General features: G+C 32.9%; 2 protein-coding genes across 3 annotated transcripts in view; one reads left to right on the top strand and one right to left on the bottom strand.

Moving 5' to 3' along the window:
• Positions 1-9219, bottom strand: part of LOC123264147 (cubilin-like) — a 27241-nt gene extending 18022 nt beyond the window's left edge. Inside the window, exons 1-16 of the mRNA XM_044727298.1 lie at positions 8882-9219; positions 8676-8805; positions 8404-8589; positions 7978-8031; positions 7758-7898; positions 7589-7692; positions 7112-7502; positions 4948-5260; positions 4539-4864; positions 4269-4461; positions 3390-3553; positions 3139-3301; positions 2243-2433; positions 968-1487; positions 665-887; positions 26-504 (exon numbers count right to left, since the gene is read on the bottom strand). Of these exons, the coding sequence (XP_044583233.1) occupies positions 26-504; positions 665-887; positions 968-1487; positions 2243-2433; positions 3139-3301; positions 3390-3553; positions 4269-4461; positions 4539-4864; positions 4948-5260; positions 7112-7502; positions 7589-7692; positions 7758-7898; positions 7978-8031; positions 8404-8589; positions 8676-8805; positions 8882-8952 (3649 nt within the window). The 5' untranslated portion in view covers positions 8953-9219. The remainder of the gene's footprint in view (positions 1-25; positions 505-664; positions 888-967; positions 1488-2242; positions 2434-3138; positions 3302-3389; positions 3554-4268; positions 4462-4538; positions 4865-4947; positions 5261-7111; positions 7503-7588; positions 7693-7757; positions 7899-7977; positions 8032-8403; positions 8590-8675; positions 8806-8881) is intronic.
• A 1176-nt stretch (positions 9220-10395) lies between these two features.
• Positions 10396-22596, top strand: LOC123263621 (tubulin alpha-2/alpha-4 chain-like). Of its 2 annotated transcripts, none has more exons than XM_044726536.1 (9): positions 10396-10500; positions 12495-12717; positions 16772-16876; positions 16959-17155; positions 17234-17326; positions 20427-20612; positions 20702-20950; positions 21018-21181; positions 22130-22596. In XM_044726536.1, the coding sequence occupies exons 1-9, from the start codon at positions 10498-10500 to the stop codon at positions 22254-22256; spliced, it is 1347 nt and encodes a 448-aa protein (XP_044582471.1). In that variant the 5' UTR covers positions 10396-10497; the 3' UTR covers positions 22257-22596. The 2 variants fall into 2 exon arrangements, with proteins under 2 accessions (XP_044582471.1, XP_044582464.1); XM_044726529.1 differs by lacking the exon at positions 10396-10500 and adding an exon at positions 12224-12383.
• Positions 22597-22840: the final 244 nt, after the last annotated feature.

The raw sequence follows: 22840 nt of genomic DNA on the forward strand, positions 1-22840 counted from the left end.
AAGTCGAATTTGATTGAATACATACCATAAGTCATGCTATCCCATTCGATTTCAAACCCTTGATCGCCATTAGAACTATCCGAAACAAACTTAATGTAAAGTTGATTAGTGAAACTCATTATTTCACCCGGTATCTCATTACCACAAAATTTTCCAACTAAAGGCGAATTTTCATAACCCCCGTTTCTAATTTCTAAGTAATCATACGCACAGTAGCTATGTGATTCAATTTCAAACTTTTTAACCTCCAGCAATATTCGGAATTTATTTTGCGCTTCGATAATCCATACACATTCACGATTTGGAGGATAATAGTTAGGGTAATCGGGACTTCTTAGAAGTCCTTTGGGAGAGAAATAACGCCCGCCACAAACTTTAGAAACATCAACAAACGAATATTTCGCAACAAATCCTCCAGAAGTAATTGAGCTGTCAGAAATGAAAACTAATGTCACTGATGAACTTTGAGATGTTATCATTGGCGGTATTGTATTACCACAATATCTGAAATTAAAGTCATCATTATTTCATTGTTGAGTAATTTGAGGTCTACTATAAGGTCCAGAAATTAACATTTGCATTAATAATCAATAGCTCTCAAATGAAGAGCAAAAAATTTATAATTTAAGAATTTTACTGTAATGTAAAAATTTGAATAAATTACCTGCCAATTTCATAATCCTCTCCTTCATACTTTTCTAAAAGTTTAACGTAGTCAGTTAAACATTTATCATGAAATTCCAAATTAAACGATTCCCACGTGAGTTGTACCGCGTGTCCTGCAGGTGCTTGAATGGTCCAGGTGCATTCTTCGTCATTATCATACTCTTCTGGAACCATAGGGTAACGAATTTCTCCATGAGGAGTTTTGAAAATCCCCCCGCATCCTTAAACAGAAAAAAGTTTCGTTACATAAAAATCCAACCAATAAATTTATAACAAATAAATCTTTAAACGCTTTATATACTTCGGTAAACAGTGGTATAATTCGCCAAAAATCCACGGCCATGAATACTTGCATCAGCTTCAAATTTAAGATACATATAATTCAAAGATGAATAAAAAGGTTCACTAGGTTTTTTGTCTCCTTCACCGCAAAGATTTGCAAGAAGTGTTGAGTTCTCATTATCACCATCATGGATTTCCAGGTGGTCAAAGTAGCAGTCAACGAATGATGAACCTTCAATATCCATGTCGACTATTTTCAAAACGATTCCTCTACCAGGAGGTTGAACAATCATATAGTGACACGTTCTAGAACCTGGATAATGATCAGGGTAGTATGGCGACTTTATTATTCCGGATGGCTCGTGGAATTCTCCACCACAGGCAATTTGGTATTGCAATTTAAAACCGATGTTTTCATTGCTCCAATCACTTTTGAATACTATTAGCGCAATATTTGAGTTTATTTCTATCGGTGCAGGTAATTTATTGCCACAAAGTGCTCCCAACGTAGGAGACTCCATATCTGGCCCTTCATAGATCTGAAATGCATGAAAATATTTGTTGACACAGTTTAATCAATCTTTATGTCTCTTTTTTGGGTTACTGTTTAGATGTGAGACCACCGTTTTCTCTTTGTTAAAAATTGAAAAATTAACTTATCTGATTTCTTTATTTTGCTGGTCTTCACGATAGATTAATGAATATGCGTCCAAATTAATAAAAAAAAAATTATTTCATATCATGATTTAAATGTTTTTTATGAATTTTTGAAAATTCAGTAAATTTTGACGTTCGATCAGAGGCGATAAAATAATTTTTTGATGTTTTTATAATACATTTCATACTCTGCATCAAAAATAGAAAATATTATAAATAGGGTTCCATTATAGTATAGGTATATTATCTTATCACATCTAAATTGTTCATCGAACGTCAAAATTTTCAAATTTTTCACAAATTCATAAAAAAATTAAAATCATGATAAGTATTATAAATCTTTACTAGAACTTATCTCTCCACTGGAGCAAACAAGCGCATTCACTTCGATTGCACAAAGTAATTTTGCTCTCGTAGGCAATCGAAAACTTACTCCACTAGTTGTACAATATACTATTTGTTAATTTTGGAATGCAAATTCATAAATCCGCTACGGAAACGAACAAAATAAAAAAAAAAAAAAAAAAAAAAAGTTAGATAAGTTAATTTTTCGATTTTTTATGGCCAAAAATAGGTGGAGCCCCTCATCTAAACAATTATATTTTTTTTGATAGAATTAAAATCCAAATATCGTCACCTGAACGGAATCAAATGCACAATGATCTGAATCTTCAATATCAAAATCAATCCAAGTAATTCTAATCCTTTCACCAACTGGTAGCTGGATTTTCCACTCGCATAACAAGTTAGGCAGATAAGTTGATTTGTCATTTGGGGAAGAAATAAAATCTTGTTCCGCAGTATATACTCCTCCACAGCCAGGCATCCCTTCATAAAATAATTTGATTTTGTTGTTAAGTAACAAAGTGAATACACCCGTAAAAAATTTTCTGATTTTTTAAAATTATCATATATAACCGAATATGGTTATATAGATCAAATCAGGCCATATACAGGGTGTCCCAAAAGTCACGGACGCCATTGTAGCATCTGATGAAAAAAATAATTCTGAGACGAAAAGTCCTTAGCCATTTTTCAATTAACCGCATAGATAATTAATTATTAGTTAAAAATAACGTCTCTTTATTTGTTAGAGAGAGAGCGCCAGTGTCCAGAAAAGTATGTGCCAAACAAAGACACAACTAACTGTATGACTAACTAGTTTCTAACTAGTATAGCTAACGTAGTCACACATATTTACTTACACATTCACACGTGCAAGCGTCTTCGTTGGAACGCACTTGAATTGACACTAGTGCTCTCTCTCTAACGCATAAAAGGACATTATTTTAATTAATAATTAATTATCTATGCGTCTGATTAAAAAATGGCTAAGGACTTTTCGTCTCAGAATTATTTTGTTTATCAGATGCTACAATGGCGTCCGTTACTTCTGGGACACTCTGTATAACGGATGAAAATGCATGGCCATATTAGCAAATTTTTCACGGATACTATATCTATTTTAAAGTATCAAGAATTTTGTTAAAATTCGTCATGTCACGCAAATTTTATTGTTTCAATTACTATTACCTTCGATGCTTGAATAGGTAAGTTGAAATCCTAAATCTTGACCATGGTCATCTGAGTGGAAATGAACAGTTGCAAAAGAACCAGAAGTAACGAGAGGTGGTGGGTGGGTATGATTGCAGTAAATGCCTAGTCGAACGTCTCTTTCATCAACAGGTTCGGTAATCTATCATGAAAAATAAAAATTGAAATAATATACTGATTAAATTGGTTAGTATGAAAGAGTCATAATCTTTGAAATTAGTGACGTATACTTCAAGGTAATCCATGTCACAATTTGGATGCTCCTCAATCATGACAGTAAAGAAGTGGAATTGAATTCGTTTTCCAGTACGAACAGAAATATACCAAATGCAATCTCTGTTTGGTGAGTATCTTCCGGGTGATCCAGGTGAACTAATCGTTCCGTGTTCATTTTCTGTACGTTCAGAAATTTATGATAATAATTATTATTAAAATTATTTGGCAAATCATGTGGAAAATCATGTGGCAGCCACATGAAAAAATTATGTGGCTGCGACAGGAAAATCATGTGGCAGCCCCATGAAAAAATCATGTGGCAGCCCCAATTTTTTTTTTGCGTGTACCATCTTAGATGATAGTTTTATTATTTTTGACATCGATGTTATTGACTAAAATCGGTAACTATTACCATGCCCGAATAATATAACAAGAATAGATAGTATTCATTATCATCTGGGATAGCAACCACGTACACAAAATATAACAATTGTTTTCATTACCGCTGACAATATTTACCATCGCAATGGATAAACATTTTTTCTGTTATGAATAATGAATATTTTAATTTTAGAAAAAATTTTTTTTGCCAGTATGAAATTTTGAAAAACAATTTTTTTTTGTCAGTATGAAAAATATTTACTTGAAAAAAATTGAAATTTCTAATAAAAGTTAAAATTTCGAAAAAAAAATTAATATAAAAACAGTAATAGTTATGGTTATCATGTTATTAGCTTTAGTATTAATCTGCGATGGTAGCTATTACTATTTTGTATTACGAATATAAACTCTAAGTTAATAATCATTACAATCATTATGATACTGTTTACTATCATATCAGTATTCTGAATTTTACAATCATTCGGTGGAAATTATTACCATAAATTTTTTACCGTGTAAATGTCCGCCACAAACAGGTGGTATACTATTCCAATGAAGGGAGAATCCAGTTCGAGAAATGCTGCTGTCCGTGTGGAACCATAAGTATATGCTATTGTGAGTAGAAATGATGTTGCCATTCATCGGTAAATTTTTTCCACAAAATCTTCCAATTTGATGACTACCAGCGTTTCCTCCATCGTGTATCTATATTTGTGAAACAAAAAACGATGCTTCCGAAATCAATTTATTTGATGATGGTTGGATAAGGTAATAAAAAGTACCTGAAGAAAGTCATGACGACAACCAGGGGTTGATTCCAAATCAAACTGTTTAAAGGTAACGTTGAGAACTAATGATGTATTTGTTGCTAAAATATAAGCACAGCTGAGACCGTGACCATACGTAGCACCATTTGGAGGATATGTTAGAGTTCCTGCTAGATCACGGATTACGCCTCCACAAGCTTCTTTTGGAGTTTCACACCGAGGGCCTGAATAAGCAGCAGTACATTCGCATGATATTTGTTGATCAGCTGTCAGCGTGCAAATTCCGTCATTTTTGCATGGATTTGGAGAACAGGGGTTAATTGGAGTAGCACAAGTAATTCCTTAATTGTACAAATCAATGATCAGTGTGACAAATATTGATTCATCAACTCAAGCAAAAAATTATATTAAAAGGCTATTTTACCAGTATATCCAAGATCACATCTGCAAATAAAGCTACGGCCGTGCGGTAAACAGAGACCATGAGCACATGGATTACTAGCACAAGGTCCCTGATCAACTTCAGTGCCTGGTTGACATCCTTGAGGACCGATTCCACTGCCGCGGTAGCCAGTAGGACAGCGACACTCTACAAGAAGATTGTTGAATCCAGGATTATTGATGCAAGTAGCAAGTGGGTGACAACCTCCGTTATTGATTCTGCAAGTTCCGATGAACACACATGTAACCCCATCACCTTGATAGCCAGGTGGACAGGACCCACATATTCTTGATCCCTAATTTTGATGGTTCAATAAAATCATGATCCATAAATTTGTAATGATAATAAATTACAGTTTAAAAAAATAAAAAACACAGTTTAATAGCAAACCAAACTAAAAGGTGAAAAATGATTTTCGATAAGTATAAAGATGAAATAGAGTAATTATAAAAAAAATTCATTCTATTGTAAAAAAATGTAGGATGCTTTGATATCACGCGGAAAAAAATAAATAGTAAATGCAACATGATGCAGTCTTGGTAAATAAACATGATGAAATCATATTACAGCCACATGATTTGTCATGTTTTGGCTACATGACAATCATGTTGCGGTAGCATGAGAAAAATCATGTGGCAGCAACATGATTTTCATGTTTCGGCTACATGACAATCATGTTGCGGCAGCATGAGAAAAATCATGTGGCAGCAACATGATTTTCATCTAGCCTTAATAGCATAAAATTAAGCTGCAACAACTAAATATTTATGGTTCAGAAAAATTATTTATTATCAAGTAACTAGATTTTTTCGGATTTATAATATTGCAGATGAAAATTAGAGTAAATTATCAAATTAAATCATTTGTAAACGATCTGATATTCAAATTTTAGATCACGTCGTGTACAATGGACATACGTATCAATCAAACACAGTGGAGTTGGTACAAATCGACAAAAGTGATGGACCGCAGTTTAGAAAAATTTACAAAATTTATGCAATAGCGAACGATGTTTTTATTGTCATGTATGGCATAACACCGATGGCATTGATCGTCATTATCATGCGTGGAATGTAAAAATAAATAGTCACGCTAATTGTGCAAGGAACCTTAATCTTTTACCTCCAATTGCGCCTTGTCTATCGATAAAAAAAGGATTGAATTATGATGCAACAAGACACTTAATTTGAAAATAATAACAATTAATAGTAATTTAATTACTTTTATCATAAACCAAAGTTACTGGCAATAAAGATTGTATATAATTTGAATAAACAAAGATATCGTTCACAAACTGTATAATTCGATAATTTACTCTTATTTTCATCTGCAATATTATAAATCCTAAAAAACCTAATTACTTTATAATAAATAATGTTTCTGAAGCATAAATATTTAGTTTTTGCAGCTTAATTTTGTGCTATTAAGGCTACGTGAAAATCATGTTGCTGCCACATGATTTTTTCTGATGTTACTGCAACATGATTGTCATGTAGCCGAAACATGACAAATCATGTGGCTGCAGCATGATTTCATCATGTTCATTTACCAAGAGTACATCATGTTGCATTTACTATTTATTTTTTTCCGTGCAATCATTGTAAGCATATTATCGGTAGATAGTTCTTACAAAAATATGTTCAGAAGCACCTCACTTTTCTCTGAACAATAATATGAATTTCTTTGTTAATCACTCTACTTTAAATTTAAACTTATTGAAAATTATTTTCTACTTTTTAGTTTGGTTTGCTATTAAACGGTATTTTTTAGAACTGTGATTAATTTTTTAACTTTTTAGCAAAATATTATTAATCAAAAGCTTCAGATTGTACTATTGAATTAAGTAAATCAAAAGGATATCATTGACTGTAATTGTATAAATGATATATTTTTAACGCGTAAAATTAGTTAATATCTATTTATTCTGGATACTAAGATATATTTATTAAATTATTGTATTGTTATCAGTTCCTAATATGGGTGCAAATTTTTAAATCAATCCGAGTTCTTTAAGTTTCGTGAAAATTACGTTTAAAGATTACGTTACAAAGGTAGATAGATGTATGTAGATAGATACATGTCAAGCTCATATAAGCGTGGCTCATGGCAATTATTAATAATAAAAAATTGATGATTTTAAAATTACTATTGTATTGATGCATTGGACTTTTGGCACAATACTACAACCACCATTGTCTGTAGAGCATTCGTCGATATCAGCACAATAGTGCCCGTTTCCAGTGTAACCAGCAGGACAACTACCGCAATAAAAGTCTCCGGGTACATTAATGCACGGCACATATGGTTGCATCGAACACGGAGGATGCCTCGCTTCACATTCGTCCACGTCTATTTTACATGCAGGGTCATCTCCATTCGACTTCCATCCTTGATCACAGATGCATGTGTAACCGCGGGTTGTACCAGTAGCCACACATGTACCGTGATCACCACATAATTTGTGAGAGTCTTGAGCGTTGCAAACGGCTGTGTTCGATGTGCAATCGACTCCATACCAACCCGATGGGCATGCACAGCTGAAATAAATTTTGTTAATCACAATCGCAATGATGGTAATAAAAGATCTCCGTTGTCGAAATAAATCTAAGTGACGCGAACAAACCTGTATGATCCAGGAAGGTTTGTGCACGTTGCTCCGTTCTGGCAACCTAAATCTGTGCCGATGAATCTTGTGCATTCATTTACGTCTATTGCACAATTGGTACCCTTTAGAAAATTTATCGATTTAGACAATTGGTTAACTTTTTTTTTTTTTTTTAATTGAATTTTACCTCCCAATTAGTAGAACAAAGACACTGAAATCCATCGTAAATTGGTATGCAAGTTCCTCCATTTAAGCATGGGTTACTAGAACATTGATTCTGCCGCAATTTTGACGAGATTGATCGAACTCGTCCCTCTAATCGTCTAACCTATCGTTTCAAGGACAGTAAGTTATTTGTGCTGGAAATTTTAATGATTTCTTTAAGTAAAAAAAAAATTGAAACTCACACGATCACTAAGCCTGCGAACAGCAACTCTTGTTGCATCATCGATTTCGTAATTCTAAAGAAAATTTTATGCAATATAAATCTTTTGAATATATATCTTTTGAAAAATAATAGAGTGCACAGAACAAAAAAAATCAGTTTTGACTACTGAATTGATGAGTAATTGAAATAACTAACTAAATTGGATTTCAATTAACAGTAGTCATGCCTGACTATTTTATTCAGCACTGAAAAAACAATTAACTTGAATCAATAGAAAAATTCTTAAATCAAATAACATTTACTTAAATCAAGAAAAATTTCAGTTAAAAAATTATTAAATTATTATTAAATTATTAAATCAAGACATCGAAATTCTTCAAAATGTTTTCCTTGTTTCAAGTTGATTTTTTTTCTGTGTGTATGAAAAATAGTTAAATTTTATTACATCAGCAGAAGGACTTGGCACTCGTGAACTAGAATTTGATCCATCAGAACCATATTCTATAATATTCATACGCCTTTGTAATCCAAGGGGACCATTGATTGCATGGTCTACTTTTCTTACTTTGTCAACTAAATCTTTCAAAAACCCATCACGCCATTGTTCGACTAAATACGAGGCACTTCTTGCCTGTAATTATTAAACCAAAAATTATTCGAAAAATCAGAAATCATTCGAAAATATGATAAAAAAGAAGAAAATGATAATGAGTTTACCGAAATGGCTACTTTTAGCAGATCGATATCCTCGACATTAAAGTATCCGTGTCCTAAAATTTTTATCGTAATATTTCTATCCTTTGCACTTGAAATAATGAGATTTCCATCAACAGACTCCAATACAGGCCTAAAATAATTTTTTTTTTTAATTACGTTAAATATTTCTATAATTTAATTTTATAAAATCGTCTAATATTTAAAACCTTTCGTCCATCCAAGCATTACTCAATGGTTTACATAGTAACAATATCAACGACACTACTTTAACGTTCATTATTGAAGAAAGTATGCACAATTACATAAAAGAAAAAATTAACGTTTTCTAGAAAATTTTTAGAAACATTTCGAATGATGCTTTTGTTTCTGAGATCAGTCACAAACTGCAGTGTGATCGTAAATCAATAATCAAGTACAATACAATTTTTTGTGGGCGTGCTTGAAATGCGTATCACAAGTCCGCCCAATATCATATTACTCTGATAGTGATTGGACAGTTGAGAAAAGCCTATAACTTCTTTGAAAAAAAAAAAAAAAAATCAGAATTTCAAAATGTATTTATTGAATTATTTGAATAAAAAGTAGTGATTCCGATCTAATTGTATCTAATAAATTATAGTAAAATCTATAGATACATAGAACAACAGAATTTTTTAAAATTTCCAAATCTTTGAAAATTTCTTAAAATAATCATTTTTTTGAAAATTGTTTTTAAATTCATTTTTTAATACGGTTCTATTCCAGTTAAATAAATAACAATACGATCAGGATCACGGGTAATTGAAAAACACAGTTAAATCAATTTAAACAATCATTGATTTGCAACGTTTCATCTTTATTCTTAAGACTTTTTCAAGCTCTGGAAAACAATACAATAATTAACAACATTTGTGAATTTAATGAACATGACAGATAAACAATAATATTATGGAAAAATAACTAACTATGATTGTTTAAATTGATTAAACTGTGTTTTCTAATTACCCGTGATCCTGATTGTATTGTTTTTAAATTTTTTATAATTCTGGAAATAAAAATTTTCAAGTTTCTACAACTTTGCAGCTTTTTTTGATAGCGGTAGAGCTAAAAATATACTGCCTGATCTATATCAATCGTAAATTTTTTGTTGATTCAGATCAGATTAATTGATTAAAAAAAGTTTTTTTTACTTCTTATACAACTTTATTTTTAGCCGCAAAAATTATTTTGATAATTGGATGTCTAAAATTTGATTGATAAAAACCAATCGTAAGATTTTTCATTATATTACTGCAGTTATCAGTACTTTGGATTCGATAATATTCAAAAACTGTTATATCTTGTTATTGTTTTTAAAAATTCATTAGAGTTATATCATCATTTGATAAATATATTTTCAGTTAAATTAAATTAAAAAATATTTAAAATACTTTTCTCTTCAATATTCCTTCAAGTTTTCAAGTCATAATCCCATTTCTAAAAACTCTAATTTTTAAGATAAAAAGTTATCTATAATGAATAAAAATTTTACAATTTAGTTTTATAAATAAACATCCATAATACGTTTATAAAACAAAATTCATTATATGGAATGTCAGTGACATGCATGGAACGATCGATTAATGTGAATGAATATATAGATGTCCATTGCTCTACTAGCATAAAAGCTGATACTATAGTTCGTGAATCGTAAACCTTCCACCTGGTATTATAGAAGCATCCTCTATAAATATGAAAAAATAGTAGTATAGTTAAGCACTAACTACTGTCTACTTTCTACTGGTCAGTCGTTAGCCGCGTTCGCACCTGAAAGTATCAACCCTATCAATTAAACAGTTCCATTATGGTAAGCTTTTTTCATTTTTTTTTACTATACTTACTTTATACTTCATGATGTTAAGAATTATAAACAATCATTAAATGTTTTTTTTGCTCGACGGGCAGAAAGCGTCAACTTTCAGCCCGCTGCGCTAAACGAAGTTGCCCCTTTCTGCCTTCGTCGAGCAAAAAAATAGTATACACTCCACGGGAAGTAAATAAGAAAGCCTCAGATCACATGTTTGTCGACCTCGGCTTCGCCTCGGCCAACAATTACATGTGATCTGAGACATTTCTTACTTTACTTCCCTAGGTGTGTAATATACTATTATATTATCATATTATGAACACAAGCATGTTTATCGACTTTGAATCAATCTATAAAATTACATAGAAGTCCGGAAACTATCAAAAAGTTTTAGGTAATTACTCGTCGAAGACTATACGCATTCATTATTTATTTATAAGCTTCTTACATCGTATAAGCATCTATTGTTTTTCTATAAGTTGATAATAGATCAAGTTAAGCTTATTATAAATAAATATTATCGTGATAAAAAAAATTACGGAACTAAAAATTTTATTTCGCATTTAATTAACATTAAGAATAAGATTTTTGACTACTGAATAAAATATTTAACTAATTTTTTAGCAATTTTACAGTAGGCTGAAAATATATGATCAATGACCAATGATCAGCTTTGAATTTATAAACAATTATTTTAAATAAATAAATGATTGTAATAATTAAATTTGGATTATAATTGATTCTGTAGTAAAGTTTGCTTGAAAAATTTTTCTACGATGTTCAACTTACATAAAATTATAAATAGCAATATATGAACATGTATGATAAATAATGAAATGGGAATTTCAAAAATTAAGTAGTATAGAAAATATAAATATTGATAATGACTTAATTATAATTTAAATTCAATGATTACAATGATTAATTTATTTTATAATTTATAATTAAAAACGTCCGTACGATTGTATGAGTCCAAATTTGATTAAAAAAATTTAGACATGCCTAAAACCTATCCATGATCATAAATGTTTATAAGTAACTTATTTTCTTCTGGTATATGCCAAACTTTCATCAAAATAAGTTAAATAATAATTAGAAAACTTTTGTAAAATTCTGTGTAAACAAAATTAAAAAAAATTATATCTTACTGATCAATATAACTTACAACTATAATTTACTAAATAAAGTTCTGAACTTTACTAAAAATGTATATTGAAAGTTTTTGTTATTATTTTCTTAAAACTTTTGACAACATAATACCTAAAATAATCAAATGACTTATGCCTTGACACTAATCAAATTCTAGGAAATAAAAATAACAATGTGCAATTATGCCTCAAAATTTTTATGATATTTAAAAAATAAAAATATTTCTATTTTTCGGTCAATTATTAATGAATAAATCACAAAATTAATATTAATAAACGAGAATAAAAAATATTTTCATCAATAATTATGAATTCATGAAGCTACTATGGTTACAGTTTACAAGCTTTAAAATCGATTGTTTTCTAGTCACGCTAGGCAAACAAGGACTTTAATATCTACTGTAGGACAACCTGCATTAGAAATATAGCATGTATCGTTATTTGCTTGCAGAGTAGCTCATCAATTTTTAATAACCCGCTTCGCTAGTTCAAGGCGTAGGTAGTCAACTACTTAACTTATTCTTACATATAAAACTATCGTAAGGCTTACCATCAGGGTCTAGAAATTTAAACTTATGTAGTGTCATCAGTCAGCCTCGAAACGAGGGACAAACGTTTTCATAACGCTCTTCCTGATAGGAATAATATCATCTTACGCTATAATTATTTTTTTTTGTATTATAAATTTATCAAAAAATAGTCATGGCTTACATTGGTAATAAATGGGCTAAGAAGGTATTTTGATAGTTTCATGCTACTATAAGTTGTGTATAATTATACTTGAATTAGCGTGTCTTTAAATTTATCTAATACAATGTTTAATGTTTAATGTTTATGCTCATGTAGCGGGAGTGTATATCGATACATATAGGACAAGCGGGCGTTCAAATGGGCAACGCCTGCTGGGAACTCTACTGCCTTGAACATGGAATTCATCCTGACGGCCAGATGCCCAGTGATAAAACGATCGATAAGGAAGACGATTCTTTCAATACATTTTTTTCCGAAAGTGATAGTGGTAAACACGTACCACGAGCTGTTTTTATTGATCTCGAACCCACAGTTGTAGGCAAGTTTTTATTTTAATTATCAATTTTATGAATCAGTCGTTTTCTAACTATTAAAATGAATCAGAAGTAATAAATGTCGTTTAGTATATCATTTTTAGCTCATTAATAATAAATATCACGTTTTTGTCTTAATCAGCAACTTCAATCATGTAGTATGTACAATTTTATTCTATATAAAATCCATACAGTTTAACTTTAATAATAATCAAGTTAACAAAAACTAATATTTTTTTTTTTATAAAAAATAAATTATTTGTAAGGCATAAAAATGAAAAAAAAAAAAAAAAAAAAAATATAAAAATATATTTTTGTAATATATTCTTCATATACTGAAAAAAAAAAATTGACTTAAAATTTTGAACTGCGATATCTCTCGAATAAATCAATTGTTTTTTATGCGGCTTGTGGCATTTCACGCAGTTTCTTAAGCAAAGAAGATTATTTTAAATCTCCTTAATGATTCGACGAGAAAATTTGAAATTATACTAAAGCAATACTTTTCTGAAATTTGTTGTCAACGATATTTCCGAAACAAATCAACCGATTTCTATGCATTTCTTATGAATCTACGGTGTTTTTTTTAAGTTAACAGCTGATTATATTGTCTAAACGATTGGTAAAGCGATTTAGAAGTGATTCCAAGCAAATTTTTTTGAAAATTTTATCATTGAGATTTCTCAAAATCTATCGAGCCGAATCGTTTCAAATTCGTACGAAATCTAAGTTTGGTGGGACCTTTTGGAATGCCACAAATTATAAACACATACACACACACACACACACACACACACACACACACACACACACACACACACAGCGGGTCCAATTTATAGACAGAGCGCCCTGAGAGTTGCCAGTGCCTTCCGCACAATATCAGAAGAAGCAGTGTGCGTTATTGCCGGAACCCTACCTCTTAGAGTACTAGCAGAGGAAAGACGGGCCCTTTACCAACGAAAAAAGTCAACTGTACTGAGCCCTGAAGAACGGCAGAACAGCATAGGCCGATGGCAACTACAATGGGATGCCGCAGAGAAGGGTAGGTGAACGCACCGCCTCATACCTCGAATCGACATTTGGCTTAACCGGAATCACGGCGAGGTCAATTACTATCTTACACAGATGTTGTCAGGACACGGGTGTTTTCGAGAGTATCTACACCGCTTTAAGCACGATGATTCTTTGGAGTGCCCGTCCTGCCCAGGAGTTGCTGAAGATGCGGAGCACGTCTTCTTTGTATGTCCTCGTTTCGATTCACAGCGTGAAGAGTTCGAGAGGATCCTCAACCAGAGAATGCAACCAGATTCACTAGTGGAAGCAATGTTGTCATCAGAAGCTGCCTGGAACGCTACCAACACGTTTGCTACAGAAGTCCTCACAGACTTGCGTTCCACCGAAAGAAGAAGAGCAAATATCAGAAGATAGAAGAAAGGAAGTTCACCTTAGCCACCAGAAGGAAGAGCAGTAGCTAGATCCTCCTCTCACGAAGTAATGCTTGACGGCGGTTTCCATCAGGGATTAGAGGAAAGAAGAAAAAAGGTTTAGTGAGTAGGGGCGTTAGCGTCAAGTTTTAGTATGACGCTGCGTCGAGTCTTCACATATCCAGGTGAAACAGCTGCCTGGAATCTGCAAAAAGAATTCCCCCCTCTAAAAAAAAAAAAAAAAAAAAAAATAAACACACACACACACACACAGTGACATCCTCATATGAATAGTCAAAACTGCTTCCGAGGACCTCAAAACGTTGAGATTTGATAAGAACTCGATTTTCGATAATCAGGGTGTAATCAATAACCTCCTAATTTTGGAAAGTCGTCAACTTTCATATTGGAAAATTAAAAAAAAAAAAATTAGGAAAACGGTTGACCCTGAAGGCCATCCCTGCAACTTCCCACTACTTTCGTAATTAAGCGCTCAAAATTGCACTTATTACGTTTTTAAGCTCTTCGAGCTCAAAAATATAATTTTCGTGTAGTTATGAGCTCTCCGAGCTCAAAAGTCTGATGGAAGTTTAATAAAACACTATTTTTTGAAATTTCAAACCGCAGTAACTTTTGAATGAATGTACTGATTTTCACGCAGTTGGCGGCATTCGACGCAGTTTTCCGAATTCTAGAATATATTTTCAAACCCAAATTGATAAGACCGGAAATTTCGGTGTAATTCGAAAAAAACACTTTTTTTCGATTTCTTTCGTCAACGATAACTCACGAACGAATCGACCGATTTTGACCAGCTTGGTGGCGATCGACGTGGTTTTTCGATGTTAAGAGCTGCTTAGTTTTTGGAATTGATCGGTCATGCCGTTTGAAAGTTATTCGAAAAAAACCACATTTAAAAAAAATTTTTTTTGCGGTTTTTTTAAGATTTCTCAAAATCTATCGGTCTGAATCGGTCTAACTTGTATTCAAAATCTAAGTTTAGTCGAACCCTTTCAAATGGCACCAACCGCGATCAAATCGGTCAAGCCGTTCAAAAGTTATGAGAGGTTTACATACATACACACATACACACACAGACATACATACATACATACAGACATACAGACACCATCGCGGGAATAATCAGGGAAGCTTTATAGGACCTCAAAACGTCGAGATCTGATGAAAACTCGATTTCCGAAAAACGAGGTAAAAACAATAACTTCCCGATTTTCGAAAATTTTCAATTTTTTTAGCGGGAAGTTAAAAATAAGAAAAGACGCATAATTATTAAACAAATACAAGAAGAATTATTTTTTAATAAAAATTGTAAGAGACTAATTTTTCTTATAGTCGTAACACACGAATCACCACTTACAGTTATTGTTATTAATAACATCAGGGGTATACCATTTAAATGTCACACTTGACCTAATATTTAAGAACTTCTGCTGAGCTACCTTCACGACAACCGGGTAGACAGGTAGACAGATATATAAAAACATAAATTATTCTACTACTCCAATTAGTCCTACTTTTAGAAGAACAATTTTTGATGACTACTCAATTTATCCAACATTGAGTTAATTGATAGTTCAGAATAGTTTTTAGGCAATACAAACACATCAATTATTTAGAAGTTATCGAAGAAATGTGTAGTAAAAAAAAATTTTAATTAGAGTTAATTTTTTAACTATCTACTAACGAGTTTGTTACTAAATTATTTTATAATTTGTAACTTCCCGTTAAGAAAATCGAAGATTTTCAAAAATCGGGAAGTTATTGTTTTCACCCCGTTTTGCAAAAATCGAGTTTTCATCAGATCTCGACGTTTGAAGGTCACAGGAAGCTTCCCTGACTATCGCCGCGAGGTTGTAACGGTGTCTGTATGTATGTGTGTGTGTGTGTGTGTGTGTATGTGTGTGTGAAAGTATGTGAACCGCTTATAACTTTCGAACGGCTTGACCGATTTCATCGCGGTTGGTGCCATTCGAAAGGGCTTGACCAAACTTAGATTTTGAAACCTATTTAGACTGATTCAGATTAATAGATTTCGAGAAATCTTCAAAAAACTGAAAAAAAAATTTTTTCCAAATGTTGTTTTTTTGGAATAACTTTTAAACGGCTTGACGGTTCAACTCCAAAAACTAATCAGCTTTTAATCTCAAAAAACCACGTTGATCGTCACTAGTCCGGTCAAAATCGGTTGATTCGTTCAAGAGATATCGTGAACGAAAGAAAGCCGAAAAAAGTGTTTTTTCGGAATAACTCCGATATTCCTAGCGCGATCAATTCAAAATTTTTTATAAGGCTTGAAAAACTGCGTCGAATGCTGCTAACCGCGTAAAAATCGGTTTATTCATTCAAAAGTTATTGCGGTTTAAAAATTCAAAAAATAGTGTCTTATCAAATCTCTATCAGACTTTTGAGCTCGAAGAGCTTTAAAGCATAGGAAAGTAATCTCTTTGAGCTCGGAGAGCTCAAAATAACCCATAAATTGTATTTTTGAGCTCGAAGAGCTCAAAAACGTCATTGGTGCAATTTTAAGCGCCTAAGTATGGAATTAGCGGGAAGTTGCAGGGATGGCCTTCAGGGTCAACCGTTTTCCTAATTTTTTTTTTATCTATTCTCTTAGATGAAGTAAGGACTGGTACATACCGTCAATTATTCCATCCCGAACAATTAATAACAGGAAAAGAGGATGCTGCGAATAACTACGCTCGAGGGCATTACACAATAGGTATAATTAAACAGTGCTTGTAAATTTTTTCAGTAATTAATTAATTAACCAACAACTTACTATAAACTTATAATTTATGTAGGAAAAGAAATAATCGACTTGACAATAGACCGAATTCGGAGAATAACAGAACAATGCCGAGGTCTCCAAGGATTTCTTATTTTTCATTCATTCGGTGGTGGAACAGGTTCAGGCTTCTCAAGTTTACTTATGGAACAATTGTCCGTTGAGTATCCTAAGCGAAGTAAATTGTCTTTCAGCATCTATCCAGCACCTCAAGTAAGCTAGAATAACAGTTATTTTTTTAAGTTGAATTATCAATCGTAATTAGATTTTTAAAACACATAATTATTCTAGGTCTCTACGGCGGTGGTTGAGCCATACAATGCTATACTTTACACACACCCTACCCTTGAACACTGTGAGGTCGCTTTTATTGTCGATAACCAGGTAAATATGAAAGTTAAACATACTCGTAAACCATAGCATGAAAAAATATTTAGTTTTTTATAAAATCTATATAATGAAGATAATGAGGAAAATTTTGCCTTCGGTCTATTAATAAGATAAAATGACGTTTTTTTTTTAACTTCCCGCTAAGAAAATCGGGAAGTTATTGGTTTTACCCCGTTTTTCGAAAATCGAGTTTTCATCAGATCTCGACGTTTTGAGGTCCTAGGAAGCTTCCCTGACTACTCCCACGAGGTTGTCACTATGTCTGTATGTATGTATGTATGTATGTATGTATGTATGTATGTATGTTTTTTTTTTTTTTTTTTTTTTTTTATAGAGGAGGTCAAATACATTTACTTATACCAGGACGAGATGTTTGTCCTGGGTATGTCGGACTCGGAAGTCAATATTATTGATAACAATACCGACTAAACATCCTCCTCTCTCTTTCCTCATAGATGTTACGGGGAAGACTGGATCGGGACCGCGTTAGCATTACTTCAATCCAGTCCGTGTTGCGTCTCACGACGGTTGCTCCTAGTTACTAGTCTCTTTCTGCGATTTTTTCCTTTAAAAGACGCTGCGCATAGGCTGCGACAGCTGACCAGTTATCATCTTTTTTGATCATGCAGGTTACTAAGCTCTCAGGGGAGAGCGTGGTCCCAATAGTTTCATCAGTACTACTTTTGTAGTCCTTCCACCGGTCACACTCAAAGAACATGTGCTCGACGTTGTCAATTTTGTCTGGATAGTATTTGCACGTTGGTGTGCTGTGCAGTCCCATTTTAAAAAGATAGGCATTGAACTGCCCATGTCCCGTCAATAGCTGGGTCAAGAAAAAGTCCGTTTCTCCGTATTCCCGAGAAAGCCAGACGTTGATGTTTGGGATCAGGCGTGACGTCCATCTGCCCGTCTCTCCCGATGACCATCGGTCCTGCCACTCTTGTTGCGTTTCCGCCTTTATCCTCGTTCTTGCGTCCTTTATGTTTTCGTCACTGTTTTTAGCGTCATAAAGTTTCGCTCTCTCAAACGCGAGTAGGTCGATGGGTGCGGCTCCCGCAATGACCAATATAGCCGCCTCGGAAACCGTTCGATAGGCGCAGGCAACCCTGAGAGCGCCTCGCCGCTGCACTGCCGCTATTTTTCGTCGGTAGGTCTTCTGTTTCAATATGCCTGCCCATATTTCTGCTCCATAAAGCAGTACCGAGTGGACTACTTCTAGAAGAACTCTTCTCTTTTTGGCTCTCGTTGCGCGGCGACGTAGCTTATGACATCTTTTGCGAAGTTCTGCTATGTCTGTTGACCACCAGTACGCCGGCCTGTAGAAACTCCTATTTTTCAGCCGCGGCATAGAGGCGTCACATGCGGCAACAATCTCCTTCATCATATTTAGCACTGCCTTTTCCGTCTCGCTGCAGGTATCCGGAGTCGGGTTGTTCTGAAGGACCAGAAGACCAGCTTCGTGCAAGTGAAGCTCGCAATGCCTCTGGATCAAGCCTTCTGGCATTCCACTTACGCTTAGAAAGGTCGCGTTGTGAAACCGGAGTAGATGACAATCCAACGTTGAATGTCACAAACTGGTGGTCACTGCCACTGTATTCTTCGGATACAGTCCAGTCTTCGATCATGTTAGCAGTCCTTGGAGTCGCCAACGAAATGTCGAGGATGGACTCTTGATACCCTGGTCTTCTAAAGGTCGTAATGCTCCCAGTGTTCAGCACTATGAGGTCAAGTATAGCCGCGACGTCAGCGACCTCGTTACCTCTGGTGTCGGAGAAAGCAGCGCCCCACTCAGCCGATTTTAAACGGATAACTTTTCAACGGCTCCACCGATCGATTCCAAAAACTAATCAGCTCTAGACAATAAAAAACCACGTCGATCGCCACCAAGCTGGTCAAAATCGGTTGATTCGTTCGAGAGATATCGTGAACGAAAGAAAACCGAAAAAAGTGTTTTTTCGGGATTACTCCAAAATTTTTGGTTCGATCAATTAAAACCTGAAAATAACTTATGAGGACGATAAAACTGCGACGAATGCCGCCAACCGCGTGAAAATCGGTTGATCCATTCAAAAGTTATTGCGGTTTGAAAATTCCAAAAATAGTGTTCTATGAAACTTCTACAGACTTTTGAGCTGGGAGAGCTCAAATGCATAGAAATATTATCTCTTTGAACTCAGCGAGCTCAAAATATCACATAAATTATATTTTGAGCTCAAAAATCTCAAAAATATCATAAGTGCAATTTTAAGCGCCCAGGTATGGAATTAGCGGCAAGTTGCAGGGATGGCCTTTAGGGTGAACCGTTTTTCTAATTTTTTTTTTTTTTTTAATTTAGTATCACTGGTAAGATCTTGACAGGACTTTGTGCCTTTTAAAGGTTTTATATGAGTTTCGAAGATAGTTAATTTATAATGAATAAATAATAAGATTTTAATGTCACTCTAGATGTTATTCTTTTTATTTATTTATTCTGTTTTGAACATGTGAATGTCGTTATATATCCAATATTGATGAATAAAATTAAAAGAATAAGGAAAATTTTATGACGAGCATATAACAAAAAAATTAGGAAAACGGTTGACCCTGAAGACCATCCCTGCAACTTCCCGCTACTTTTATAATTAAGCCCTCAAAATTGCACTTATTACGTTTTTGAGCTCTTCGAGTATTTATCATATCGGATTTATTTCTGAAAATTTTAGCAGATCTTTTTTATTCACACTCAATGCTGCCAATAGTTCTAGAATCGGATGATTTGTCCGAAAGTTATTGCAGTTCAAATATTTTCTAAAAAGTGTTTAACTGAATACAAACTAGACTTTTGAGCTCGAAAAGCTTAAAAATGTTGTAACAGATGAAAGTTGGAGTTCTTTGTATTTTAAATTAGCAGGAAATTACAGGGATGACCTGTAGGGTCAACCGTTTTACTACTTATTCTAATTTATTTCGAAAGTACCAATATTATTTATATTGTGATAAAAATATCGAAAAATCATTAAATCAATTTTTTTTATTCATAATCCGTGATTCTCGGTAGTCACATAGTGACTGCAGGTTGCTGGTTTATTCAATAAATTGATGATTTTTTTTGCAGGCGATATACGAATTGTGCAGACGTAATTTGAGTATCGATAGACCGACTTACACAAATTTGAATAGATTAATTGGTCAAATAGTTTCTTCAATTACAGCAAGTCTTCGATTCGATGGAGCTTTGAACGTTGATCTTACAGAATTCCAAACTAACTTAGTTCCTTACCCGCGTATACATTTTCCACTCGTAAGTTTTAACAAGATTGGATAATACTATACACTAATTGTGATCTTCAACAAATTTGTTGTTATTTAAATTATCAAAATTAATTTAAGGCCACGTATGCTCCGGTTTTATCAGGAGACAAAGCTGGACATGAACGATCGACGGTTGCCGACATTACGACTTCATGTTTTGAACCAAACCACCAAATGGTTAATTGTGATCCTAGAAAAGGAAAATACATGGCTGTTTGCATGCTCTATCGCGGAGACGTTGTTCCCAAAGATGTAAATGCAGCGATTGCTATGATTAAACGGCAAAAGCATGTTCAGTTTGTGGAATGGTCTCCTACGGGCTTCAAAGTAAGTGATAGTTATTGTGTGAATTATTTTCATTTTTTGAACCATTATCTGAATTAAATGATTATAGGTAGGAATAAATTATCAACCACCTACAGTAGTGCCAGGAGGTGATTTAGCAAAAACGGAAAGGGCAGTGTGTTGTCTTTGTAATACAACTGCGATTGTCGAGGCTTGGGCTAGAATTGATCATAAATTTGATTTGATGTACTCTAAAAGAGCTTTTGTTCATTGGTAATACTTTATTGGTCTATTATTTTTGTATATATTAAATTTTCTCTTTCTTCACATTTTTCTAATAAGTTAAAAGTGCACTGAAAACAAAGTATGATTCCTATCAAAATACAAAGTACTATCAAACCAGTTTAGTTGTGGTCAAAATAAATATTGCGATAATTATAATATCGGTATTTTACTCACTGAATTACTTAATTTAACTGTGAGGATAATATGCTGCTTGATGATACTATACAGTACATGTTTTGTTATCATTATCACTATTACTTGCTATACTCTCTGTTACCATAGTCACCTTTCAATTTTCCATTAAATTGTATGGTGTTGTTTATGTTTAGTACCATTCAGCGTTTTTATGTAATAAAGTGTTTGAATTATGTAATCAATTATTATCAACGATTAGTTGATATAATATTGAATATACTATATTAAAATTTTTTGATCATCGGTATACGCATAAGTTCACACAGTAAAAAATTTTGTGTTAAAAATTTTTATGTCAAATATTTAACACTTTTTTGTGTTGATTTAACAGAATGAATATTAAATTTACACATAAAAGTGTTAAATATTTAACACAAAAATTTTTAACACTAAGTTTTTGAAACAATGACGCAAAATTTTTTACTGTGCATAGCATAATACTATGTATTCCCTAGTTAGAAAATTGAAAACAATTGACAATGTCAATTCTCCATAAAAGAAGGAATTGAAAAGTATTAAAAAGAATGAAAATTTCTATTTACTTATTTATTGATTTTAAAATTTAAAAAATACATCCATAAAGCTATACACGAGCCTACGCCCATTTAAACAAAAATTAAATTAAGCTCACGTGGGCTCATGGAAGCTCATTTTTTCAACTTGAAATTATCGATTAGGAAGCAAACTTATTTGTGAATTTTTCATTCAAATATTTACTTGAATTGTCTTTTGATACTATAGGTTCGTTGGTGAAGGGATGGAAGAAGGTGAATTCGCTGAAGCAAGAGAAGATTTAGCTGCTCTTGAACTTGACTATCGTGAAGTTCAAGAGGACGCCGTTAATACTGAAGAAGATGAAGAATATTGAACTTTTTACGAAGATTTCACTGAACTACACACAACAGTCAAGAGCATTTTTAAAATTTGAAAAATTGCTAAACTATTTATGAATTCTTAGAATATTTATGCTTATTAATGTATTTTGCAATAGTTGGTTCTCATTTGTATGAATTTTTAACCAAAAAACATTAAGATCCTCCATTTAAATTTAATTTTTTTAACTCTAAAAATACTTTGGATGTATAAACAATAATTGAGTGAAAATAATTGTTTTAATTAATCTGTTCTGCACTTGGAATGGTTACGTGCATTAAGTATATACTAAGAATTTTTATAATTACTACTTATAAGTCAGAATTTATTTGAATTGTTAATTGTTAATTTAGTACGTTGTAATTTATGATATTTATTTTGATTGATGATTTTATTCAAAAAATGTAAATCAAACATATGAAAAATAAATGCGTTGAAAAAAATGAAGATAAGGAAGATATCTATTGGCCAAGATAACTGAGGTCTTTCAGAATCACGTATCGTTGGCTCAACTCCCTTGAAATATTGATTCCTCGTGAGATGAAAGTTATATGCTACAGCACATGCTCAGGGATGATT

This window comes from Cotesia glomerata, linkage group LG1 (assembly GCF_020080835.1).
Source record: "Cotesia glomerata isolate CgM1 linkage group LG1, MPM_Cglom_v2.3, whole genome shotgun sequence".
Classification (NCBI taxonomy): Eukaryota; Metazoa; Arthropoda; class Insecta; order Hymenoptera; family Braconidae; genus Cotesia; species Cotesia glomerata.